We start from the raw sequence: 12,081 nt of genomic DNA, 5'->3' as shown, positions 1-12,081 counted from the left end.
AGGCCCATGGATGAAGCTGGATGGAACCAGGCTCCAAGGAAAGGAGCAGGGTCCTCGTGCAGCAAAGAGCAGAACACAAATCCCCACCAAAACACTGAGCACAAAACAAGGCTATAAAGGTTCCAGAGAAACCCAGACAGGCACTTGGGAAACAGATTCGTTCTGGCTCATCCAGCTGTGGCCCCACTGGATGCAGAGGACAGGGCAGAAAGTGGCTGCAGACCAGGAGAACACTGCAGGGAGGGGACAGCTGCTTCTCACACTGTGCCCTGGTGGTGCTTTTCCCTCCTCACTCACTTCTGGAAGCTGTACCTTGGTCTGAACCACCACAGCTACTCTGACTTTCTTAAAAATCAGTTTATAACACGTTTATTTTTAGCCATTTCTTCAGAAGCCCAAGTGACATCATCAAGAGCCTTGAATAAAAATGTTACTTCTCAAATTTGAACAGCAAAGAGGTGAGAGTAGAACTGAACTGAATAAAGCCCTGGGTGTACACCCTTTAGAAAAATATTATCTAAAATCCTTGCAATTCAAACCAACAACAGTTCTGATTCTTGATTTTTAAAGAACTGAAGCCCTGCCATGGAGTGGCCTCAGCAGATTCACAGAGAGATGCTGATAAATCAACACAGAACCCACCAAAGAACAGCCTGGTGTCTGCCCCTCCTTTTCCACCCTGGAGCTGCACATTTACAGGTGCTCTCCCAGCCCCAGCAGAGCTGCCTCCAACAGCTTTCCCAATGAGCTGGAAATCTGCACAAATACTTGGGCCGTTCCAAAGACTCTTATTTTGCACCAGGGAAACAAGATCCAACATCTGCACAGGAGTGAGATCATTTTGTCGAGAGAGACTCGAGAAACAACACGAGGAATGGATGTCAGAAAACATTCTCATCCCCACAACTTTTTACAGCACACTTCAGTTCAGATCAGATTTTACCTGAACCAAACACACCATCCCGACTGTATTTGGCTTCTGCTTTAAAAAAATAATAATAATAGAGAGCTGCACTTATGCTGAACAGCCCAGCAAACCATCCTATATTCTACTTTGCATGTTAATGAAACATTTTTCAGTTGAAAAGCTGAACAGAGCAGCTTATAAAGTCTGAGGGCAGGGGGAACATCTTGCAGAAGGCATTAAATGAAGGTAAACAAGAAGTTCCAACACTGAAGGATCTTCATCCAACTGACCCCCTTCAAGGGACAGGAGATTTCTCCACGTGGCTGGACAGTGAAATTCACCCACTGCCACCACACAAACAAGGTGAGATGCCCTTCCAACGATCAAGACTAGAATAGAGAACTGGGTTTTACCAAGGATAAACCTGGTTTACAAAAACCAGGCCTCTAATCTCAGCTCTGCCCAAAGGTTACCCTGAATTCCTGCCCAACACAAACTTCTGAGAACATTTATCACATGTTTGCACACTCCAATGGCTGTGACAACAAAGATGCATCTTCAGGTGCTGCAACCAAGCAAGGAGGAGGCTGAGCTCAGTTCTGCATTTGCTTTATAACCAGGTGTTTAATGGGAGGGGAGGAAAGAGCAGGAGAGCTCGGTATCCCAGGCTTCAAACTGGACAGGAATCCTACAGAGCCTCCTGGGGTCACCATCCTGGGGTCACCCATCCTGGGGTCACCCATCCTGTGTCATGCCATCCAATCCTACAGAGCCTCCTGGTGTCACTCATCCTGGTGTCACCCATCCTGTGTCATGCCATCCAATCCAGGAGCCTCCTGGGGTCATCCATCCTGGGGTCACCCATCCTGGGGTCACCCATCCAATCCAGGAGCCTCCTGGGGTCATCCATCCTGGGGTCACCCATCCTGGGGTCACCCATCCAATCCAGGAGCCTCCTGGGGTCACCCATCCTGGTGTCACCCATCCAATCCAGGAGCCTCGTGGTGTCACCCATCCTGGGGTCACCCATCCTGGTGTCACCCATCCAATCCAGGAGCCTCCTGGTGTCACCCATCCTGTGTCATGCCATCCAATCCTACAGAGCCTCCTGGTGTCACCCATCCTGTGTCATGCCATCCAATCCAGGAGCCTCCTGGGGTCACCCATCCAATCCAGGAGCCTCCTGGTGTCACCCATCCTGTGTCATGCCATCCAATCCTACAGAGCCTCCTGGTGTCACCCATCCTGTGTCATGCCATCCAATCCTACAGAGCCTCCTGGTGTCACCCATCCTGTGTCATGCCATCCAATCCAGGAGCCTCCTGGGGTCACCCATCCAATCCAGGAGCCTCCTGGGGTCACCCATCCTGTGTCATGCCATCCAATCCTACAGAGCCTCCTGGTGTCACCCATCCTGTGTCATGCCATCCAATCCTACAGAGCCTCCTGGTGTCACCCATCCTGTGTCATGCCATCCAATCCAGGAGCCTCCTGGGGTCACCCATCCAATCCAGGAGCCTCCTGGGGTCACCCATCCTGGTGACAGCCATCTCCTGCCTGTCACCTTCTCCCCTCACACTGCTTATGAAATTTAATTTTCTGAAGCCATTTCCACCTTTTTCACTGATATCAGTGGACAGTTTCAGAACTACTTTTGCACATTGCTGAGGGTGTGAAGGATTTTCAAATCCATCTCCACTAACACAAACCCTCAGGAGTAAAAACTCCTCAAGAACTCCATCATGGCATGGAATCAGCTGCCCAAATCCCATTCCCAAGCAAGCTGCTGGTATCTCATTGCCAAAGATGAGAGGTGCAGCGAGAGGCTGAGGGGACAGGGCTAATTCAGCCTGGAGAAGAGGAGGCTTTGGAGGAAGCCCATGGCACCTTCCAGTGTGGAAAGGCCACCCAGGAAACAGAGCCACGACCTTCACACAGAGCAGAAGGACGTGAGACAAAGGCACAACTGAAACAAGAGGTTCAGGAGGGATATGAACAACACCCCAAACCAACCCTGTTTTCACCATGGGAACAGCTGAGCAGTGGAAGAGGTCGCCCACAGAGGTGGTGCCACCTCCATCCTTGGAGGTTTCACACACCAAACTGGGTGAAGTCCTGAGTAACCTGTTCTGACCTCAGAGCTGATCCTGCTTCAAGCAGGAACTGGGACTGGAGATTTCCCACGGTCCCTTCCAACCAGAATTACCAAATGATCTATGTATGGTCAGGATCAAGGGAGGGAGGAGGTGTCAAACTGAAAGTAACACCATGAAAAGTTCACAGGAGAGTCCCACTGAACTCTGAAGAATTTAGCATGACAAATCCTATCAGGGCTGGAAACTGGGGGAAAAGCACTCAGGATAAACAGGGCACGGGGAGAAAACACCCACAGAGAGCCAGGGATGCTGCTCAGTTTGCTAAGGAACAGCTGCTGGGGGTGTGCCAGCCCCGAGGCAGGGCAGGACTGACACTGCCCCTTCCCCTCCCACTGTCAGATGTCCCTGTGGGATGGAAGGTGGCAGTGGAGTTTCCCTCAGCCCAGGCAGGGCTGGCAGGAGCAGGAGGGGGCACAACTCCCCCACATTTGTCCATGTGTGTTCAGCTCAGCCCAGTGTGGCACCTGCAGGGAACTGCTCCCTGCTCTCCATCCCCAGTGCTAAACAAACTCCCACATGCCCACGGAGTCTCTGCTCTGCTGCCCAGCCCAGGGCTCTGTTCTTACCAAGCAATGGCTTCAAAAGGCTCCTCTTCCTTGGCCATTAATTATCATGCCACTTCCTATATAAATCTCCTGTATATCATCTCCTATAGACACGAAGGTCAAGCTTAGGTTGACCTCTGGTCTAATTGTAGACTGGCTTTTCATTTCTGTGTTTCACGTGTCCCAGACAAGCCCACAACACCCACCCTGTGCTGCCTCCTGCTCTGCCCTGGCCCTCAACACAAAGCTCACAGAGCACTCCACTGTCCCTCCAGTGTTTGCCCGGGGACACCACACACGCGACGGGGACGCCACACCACGCGACGGGGGCGCCACGACACACGCCACGGGGGGGCCACGACACACGCCACGGGGGGGCCACGACGACACACGCCACGGGGGGGCCACGACGACACACGCGACGGGGGCGGCACGCCCCAACACGCCACGGGCACGCCCCGGGCACGCCCCAACACGCCACGGGCACGCCCCAACACGCCACGGGCACGCCCCGGGCACGCCACGGGCACGCCCCGGGCACGCCCCAACACGCCCCGGGCACGCCCCAACACGCCACGGGCACGCCCCAACACGCCACGGGCACGCCCCAACACGCCACGGGCACGCCCCAACAGGCACACCCACAGCCAGCCCTAATCCCAAAGGAGAACAAGATGAAGCAAACTGCTGACAAACTCCTGGATCAGCACAGCTGCAGGAGCCTCACAGAACAGGCAGAAGAGCTGACAACCCAAAGGTTTGTGGCACAGCACTGGGACAATAATAACAAACTCTTACCTGGTTTAATGTGGTTCTGGCTGCCACTGAAAATCTGGGTGACCAGAACAAGGCCAGATAAAACTGACATCTCCTGGCCACATCTTCAACCCCATATATTCTCAAAGGTTTAATACCTTGGAGTTTTTCTTGTAGCCCCAAAGCTCTTAATTTGCTTTGAAATAGCCACATTTTATGGCAGTGCCTCCACGTTCAGAATGGCTTTGATGGCATGGAGCAAAATTACAGAACTGAGCACCCTTTGGAAGCTCCTTTCTCCTCCTCATTCCTCCTCCCTAGCAAAAAAAAAATCTGCTTTTAAGCAAGGCATTTGTTTTCATGAACAGATTACTACTGAAGGTTCTGTGTGCAATTTCTGCAGCATAAAATCCAATCATCTTCACTTTAAAAAGCACAAACCAGCACTCCTGGCATTGACTGGTCTGTAAAGAGCTGGAATAGCAACAGAGCAACGAGACAATCGATACCTGAGCTTGATCAGGATTCCAAAATGCAGCTGCCCACCTGTCCCAGGAGTCCCCCAAACTGGGCATTCCCTCAGGAACAGGACAGACATTTCTGCAGCCACAATCCTGTGATCAGAGGAAGGGGGACAGCACAGGCTGCACTGCACAGGACACACAAGGTATTTACCAACAAGTTTTTAACATAAAAGCCACATTTTCCTCCTTCCCTGGAACTGTCAGAAGGCTTTGAGTACTTTCTATGGAGGGGGATAAAGCCCTCCATGAGAAGGGCACCTGCAACATCCTTCATCAAAGCCAAAGTTTCCACAGTGGAGGCACAGCAGCAAAAGGAAACAGACATTTCTGGGGCAACTTCAGGTGGAATTCTTTCTTTCTGGAGCCAAAGGGCCAAACATCCAGAGGAGAAAAGTCACAAGAGATCCAATCCATTTCCCAGCCACAAATCCTCTGGGATTGGAGTGATCCAAAAAGTAACCCTTTCAAAATGTTTATTCACAGCAACCAAGGGCCTATTGCTTCAAATTCAGTAGTTCCAGCAGAGCCCAATGAAGGTGATGGAGCATCCCCCAAGCCTGGGGCTGAGCTCCCAGTCCCTCACACCCCCTGAGCCTGGGGCTGAGCTCCCAGTCCCTCACACCCCCTGAGCCTGGGGCTGAGCTCCCAGTCCCTCACACCCCCTGAGCCTGGGGCTGAGCTCCCAGTCCCTCACACCCCCTGAGCCTGGGGCTGAGCTCCCAGTCCCTCACACCCCCCGAGCCTGGGGCTGAGCTCCCAGTCCCTCACACCCCCCGAGCCTGGGGCTGAGCTCCCAGTCCCTCACACCCCCCGAGCCTGGGGCTGAGCTCCCAGTCCCTCACACCCCCCGAGCCTGGGGCTGAGCTCCCAGTCCCTCACACCCCCCGAGCCTGGGGCTGAGCTCCCAGTCCCTCACACCCCCCGAGCCTGGGGCTGAGCTCCCAGTCCCTCACACCCCCTGAGCCTGGGGCTGAGCTCCCAGTCCCTCACACCCCCTGAGCCTGGGGCTGAGCTCCCAGTCCCTCACACCCCCTGAGCCTGGGGCTGAGCTCCCAGTCCCTCACACCCCCTGAGCCTGGGGCTGAGCCCCCAGTCCCTCACACCCCCTGAGCCTGGGGCTGAGCTCCCAGTCCCTCACACCCCCTGAGCCTGGGGCTGAGCTCCCAGTCCCTCACACCCCCTGAGCCTGGGGCTGAGCTCCCAGTCCCTCACACCCCCTGAGCCTGGGGCTGAGCTCCCAGTCCCTCACACCCCCTGAGCCTGGGGCTGAGCTCCCAGTCCCTCCAAGCCCTGGGACAAACCAGGAGCACGGGAGGTGCTCTGGAGAGAGGCATCAGTGAGGCACCCAGAGGTGGGACAGGGCTGGGGGGATCTCACAGCAATTACAGGCAGCTCTCACATCTCAAGTGTTTGGAAGTTCTGCTTTGGTTTTCACCATAATGGCACTAAGAGAAAAATGATGGGATGTGAGAAGAGGTTCCAGGAACTGCAGCCCACGGTGCCAGAGACTAGTGACAGGTCTGCACTTCTCCCTGTGCCCTGTGTGAGTGCAGGTCAGCCCATAAACCATAGAAACCAGAGCAGTCGGCTGCATCCTAAAAATAACTTCAATATCTGAAGGTAACCCAACTCCCCACACCCTGTTCCATGGGATGCTTTGAACTGTTTGCCTTGTGTGTCTGATCCAGAAATGGTTTTATCAATGGCCAGGCAGTCCTGAGAACTCACCCACCCCGAGGAAACACTTTTCTCATGGAGTGAAGCTAAACAGGATGCACCTTCTACCCCCTCCTGACCTTCTCACCCCTTCACTGTAACTCCTAAAGCAAAATGAACTGCAAACCCATTACAAAGATCTACTATGAAATGCTCTTTCTCACACTTTCCTCCTTTCCTCCTCCCAAGTGGCATCAAACATGATCTCCACTTGCCCAGACCCCCCAGGAATTCCCTCCAGGAATGCCCCAGTGGTGCTGAGGGTTATCCAGCATGCTCTGCCTGCATTGCCAAGGGCACAACAGCAATCTGGGTTTATTGCCCATAAAGAAGGGTTATGGATTGGGCTCTGCCATGCACAGCTGCCTGTGCTGTCCCTGATATCTGCAATCCCAGGGGCTAAAACGTGATACCTGCACCAAAACACAGTTACAGACACAGGGATGGCACCCACCAAACTGCAGCAGGAAAGCAAAGTAATCCCCAGCCTCAGGTAACAATGACAAGGAGCTTATATTTATTTAAGCACAGAAACACAGAGCCACAGCAACTCAGACAGGGATTAGGCAAAAATAGCTCCTAATACAGAGGAGGAAAATTCTAATTGAACACTCAAACTGGTACATTCTTCTTATTAGCACTGAGGGTGCCATTCCAGAGATCCACTTGCTGTGCCACCAACCTGTGCCCCTCCAAAACTGCCTCCCTGCATTTGGGGAAAGGGCATTTCCCAAATGGATCTTTCTAATTGGTTTGTTTTCCTCAGCATTGTGTGGAAATGCCTTTATGAATTTTCATTCAAACTCTTGGCTCACTTTTTTTTTTTCCCCCCAAGTATAAATTGTGTCTAACAAGAAACACACCAGGGATCTCTTCAATCCCCAAAGGCACTTTCTGAAAAGGAGAGAGAACAAAGGAGGAAACCTCCCAGCATGTGCTTTCCAAACCAGCTCCTTAGGACAGTATCAAGAATGACAATACTTGAACATAAGCTTTTCTTTTCCATTCTTTGATCCATGTGTAATTGAATTGATTATTGCAAACTGTGTAATGATTTCCAAAAGTCTTGAGTGGAAGGCAAAGATCACAACAATCTAATAACCAATTTAAAGAGATGTAAGAAATATTGAAGGAAAGATTTAATCACTCAAGTATACTCCTTCCAATTAGAAAGAGCTTTAAATAGCTTACCTTGAGATAAATTAGAGACTGGGTGCAATTATACAGGAATAGTAATTAAGATCAGGAAAATTCACATATGCCTCAGCCTATGGAGAACTCCACAGACTTTCCAGGTACCTGATTTCAGCAGCAGAAATGAAAACATACTGGTTCAATTTATCCAAACCTTCCAGAGGACCAAAGAATTCAGTAACCTCACAAGTCTGGGAGCTGCAAAGTAGGTTTGACCTTATCTGATTTTTTTTTCCCCCCAATAGGACAAAATGGGGCAAAAAAAAGGGAAATATTCTTGATTATGGCAAGATAAGACATTACAAAAAAAGCTTTTTTATTATTTAAAACTCCACGAAAAATGATGGCAGGTCAGACTGACCACAGTTTTTCTGGAGGGAGCAAGAACTTCAGTTTTGCTGTGGCAGTTCCACCCATCTTATCACATTCCCCAAGTTACCCGTGCAAAGTTACACAGTTTGTTACATGGGAAGGCTCCAAAGTTTTAGAAACTTGCCCAACTTTTCCTGACAAACTGTTTCTGGCAAGGCAAGAGAGTCACTGCACAACTATCACATTGGATTTTAATTTCTAAAGGTCACTAAAAGCTGAAATTAATGCTATTTGTTAATTAACCAGAGGAGAAACATAGAAGGTTTTAGCAAGAAAAAGAAAATTAAAGGAATTTGCTGGTCATTCTTTAAACAGCAGAGTGTTAATCACAAACCCTCCCTGAGGAACCTTCCAACTTCCAAACTTTTCTGAGGATTCACTCCTGCTTAGAACATTCCCACTGGCCCCAAGGATGATGTGACAACTTTCCATGAGCCACATTTTTCCATGGATCCCTCACCTTCTCCAGCCCCTCCAACCTGAGCTGCTGGAAAACCACCACCCTGTGACAACCCTAAGCAGGAATTTGTGTCCCCTCTCCCCCTCCTGGCAGAGCAGGACCCACCCACACACCCTTTTTAATTTGTAAAAAAAATGCACTGAAGTTTTCAAAGTATGGATTTATGAAATAACCATTTTTTTATGCCAAGTCCCCCCCATGGCCATGGGAAAAAAATCAACTTTTCCCAGAAGGCAGTAAAATCCTTCAGTCCCAACCTGTCAGTGCCACTGTCCTGAGCAGCAAAGGGAAACTGAGAATAAAACACTCAGTTTGGCATTGAGTCCCCAAAGCACTCAGGCAGCAGCAGGACTTTAAGAAAAATTAATTAAAAAAATTGGGATTTCTCTCTCATAGTTCGTAATAAGGAACTTTCAGAGAAGGACAAGGAGCAGACACAGAAACAGCTCCATGGAAGACCCACCTGTGAAGCTGCAGAGAAAGACAAGAGGACAGTCCCCCCTCCAGCCTGATGGAGCACAGACCTCAGGTTTCAAAGCCCCCAAGACCAATAAATTGTCAATTTTCACAGCAAAATGCTGCCCTTCAGCCCTGCCCCTTGGCCACCATCCTGCCATTTAAACACACACCCAGAAAAATGGCTTTAGTCCTCATCACTCCCCTCCTGTAACTCCATTTCGGTGAGTCTGGCTGATAAAGGCATCACACAAACCCCTCAGAGGGAGCTCCCAAAACACACCATTCCATCTGCCAGCCTAAAATTAACAGAAGTTGAGCACTGGAATCACATCCCAGCCCTTTACCTTGTTATTTGGAAAGGAAAACGACATAGGGACAACACAGCAATACAGTATTGCCTAAAATCCCCTGAAAAACTGTGGCCACAGGAGGGTTTAGAGGAGTTGGACACGCTCAAGGTTTCACTCCTTCACCTCCTGACAGCACCCTGAGCATCCAAAAATGAAAGTGCCCCGTACCTTTGACACCCAGAAACCTGAGCCCTCCTGAACCTCTGGGGAGACACAAAAAGTATTTCCTTAGTCATACTTCACATACCCCGTATTTAGATTCCACATTTCATCCCAGATCTGTGTCTTTCCCTGCATTAACTCCAGACTTCGGGTGAGTCCCGACCCTGCGACAGTCGTGATGGAACTCCCAAACTCGCCCCACCAACCGCCCTGCTGGTGCGTTCGGGCCCCGCACACGCCTCCGAGTGATGCCAAAGTTTCCTGGGGGGCCCTCCAGGGATTTCAGCGCGTGTACAGCGCGGGTGCCCCAGTGCTGCAATGCCCCAAATCCCGAGGCACAGCGGAGCAGTCCCCGCCAACTGCGCGGCGCTGGCCCGGGGCGGAGCGGCGGCCGGGGCTCGGCGGGGCTGCCCCGCACATCCCTCGGGGCTCCCCGGGGCTGCCCCGCACCCCCGGCCCTTCTGGAGCATCCCCCGGCCCTCCTGGAGCATCCCGCACATCCCTCGGGGCTCCCCGGGGCTGCCCTGCACCCCCGGCCCTCCTGGAGCATCCCCCGGCCCTCCTGGAGCATCCCGCACATCGCTCGGGGCTCCCCGGGACTGCCCTGCACCCCCAGCCCTTCTGGAGCATCCCCCGGCCCTCCTGGAGCACCCCGCACATCGCTCGGGGGCTCCCGGGGCTGCCCCCGCACCCCCGGCCGCTCCCGGAGCTGCCCCCGGGGCTCTCGGAGCATCCCCCGGCCCCCCTGGAGCATCCCGCACATCCCTCGGGGCTCCCCGGGGCTGCCCCCGCACCCCCGGCCCTCCTGAAACATCCCCCGGGACTGCCACCGCATCCCCGGCCCTTCTGGAGCATCCCCCGGCCCTCCTGGAGCATCCCGCATATCCCTCGGGGCTCCCCGGGGCTGCCCCCGCACCCCCGGCCCTCCTGGAGCATCCCTCGGCCCTCCTGGAGCATCCCCCGGGGCTGCCCCCACACCCCCGGCCCCTACCGGAGCATTCCCCGGTGCTACCCCCGCACCCCCGGGGCTGTCCCGGAGCTGCCCCCGGGGCTCCCGGAGCATCTCCCGGCTCCTCCTGGAGCATCCCCCGGGGCTGTCCCCGCACCCCCGGCCCCTCCTGGATCATCCCCCGGGGCTCCCGGAGCATCCCGCACATCCCTCGGGGCTCCCCGGGGCTGCCCCGCGCACCCCCGGCCCTTCTTGGCCCCTCCCGCACCTCCTTCGGGGCTGTTCCCCGCATCCCCGGCCCCTCCCGGTCCCTCCCGGGACATCCCCCAGAGCTGCCCCTCGTACCCCCGGCCCCTATCGGAGTATCCCCCGGGCCGCACCCCCGGTCCTCTCGCACATCTCCGGGGGCTGCCCTGCGCACCCCCGGCCCCTCCCGGAGCTGCCCCGCGCACCCCCCGTACCCCCGGCTCTCCCGGAGGATCCCCCGGAGCTGCCCCGGGCCGCAGCCCCGGCCCCTCTCGCACATCCCCCGGGTCTGCCCCCCGCACTCCCGGCCCCTCGGGGGCTCCCCGGAGCTCCCCCCAGGCTGCGGGGCAGCCGAAGCGCCGCTGTCCGTGCTCGGTGGGGCTCAGCCCCGCTCCCCGTCCGGGCGGTTCGGGCTGTCCCGGGGGTGGCGGTGCCCGCACTGTCACCCCCTGCGCGCTCCCGCAAACTTCGCAGCCAGCCCCGCGCTCCGTGTCCCGCCGCGGCCGCGCCCGCACCGCGCGGGGGCTGCCCCGGCCGCTGCCCCGAGCCCAGCCCGGCCCAGCCCAGCCCGGCCCGGCCCAGCCCAGCCTGGCCCGGGATCTCCGCTCTGCCCCGACGAGCGCGGCCGGCGGAGGGGGGGCGGCCAGGGGTGGCAGCTCCGCACCGCGCCCGCGCCGCCCGTCCCTTCGGCCCCGCTCCCTGCAGGGCCGCCCCGGCGAGCCCCGCGGGTGCCCCATCCCCGCCCGGCCCGTCCCGTCCTGTCCCGGCCCGGCCCGGCCCGGCGCGGCCGCGGCGGCTCCGCGGGGGGACCCAGAGCTGCGCTTTACCTTTAGTTCCGCACTGTCCGCCATCTTGCGTCCGGCGCAGGCGCGCTGAGCGCCGCCGGGACACCGCCCCCCCCCGCCCCGCCCGCGCGCGGCGCCCGCGTTTGAATCGCGGCGCCATTTTGTGCGGGAGCCCCGGGAGAGCCGGGCGGGATCGGGGAGAGCCGGGAGGGATCGGGCCTGGGATCGTGGAGAGCCGGGAGGAATCGGGGACAGCCGGGCGGGATCGGGGAGAGCCGGGCGGGATCGGGGAGAGCCGGGAGGGATCGGGGAGAGCCGGGCGGGATCGGGGAGAGCCGGGCGGGATCGGGCCTGGGATCGGGAACAGCCGGGAGGGATCGGGGAGAGCCGGGCGGGATCGGGGAGAGCCGGGAGGGATCGGGCCTGGGATCGGGGAGAGCCGGGCGGGATCGGGGAGAGCCGGGAGGGATCGGGCCTGGGATCGGGGAGAGCCGGGCGGG

At 55.9% G+C, this 12,081-nt stretch overlaps 1 protein-coding gene across 2 annotated transcripts in view; it reads right to left on the bottom strand.

Moving 5' to 3' along the window:
• PIAS1 (protein inhibitor of activated STAT 1) overlaps positions 1–11,655 on the bottom strand; it is a 73,475-nt gene extending 61,820 nt beyond the window's left edge. For both annotated transcript variants that reach the window (XM_071568388.1, XM_071568390.1), the window contains exon 1: positions 11,624–11,655. In XM_071568388.1, coding sequence (XP_071424489.1) covers positions 11,624–11,647 — 24 coding nt within the window. In that variant the 5' untranslated portion in view covers positions 11,648–11,655. The remainder of the gene's footprint in view (positions 1–11,623) is intronic.
• Between the last annotated feature and the right edge of the window lie 426 nt (positions 11,656–12,081).

This window comes from Pithys albifrons, chromosome 13 (assembly GCF_047495875.1).
Source record: "Pithys albifrons albifrons isolate INPA30051 chromosome 13, PitAlb_v1, whole genome shotgun sequence".
Lineage (NCBI taxonomy): Eukaryota > Metazoa > Chordata > Aves > Passeriformes > Thamnophilidae > Pithys > Pithys albifrons.
The sequence above is the reverse complement of the archived record's forward strand: the minus strand, read 5'-3'. Positions and strand labels throughout refer to the sequence as shown.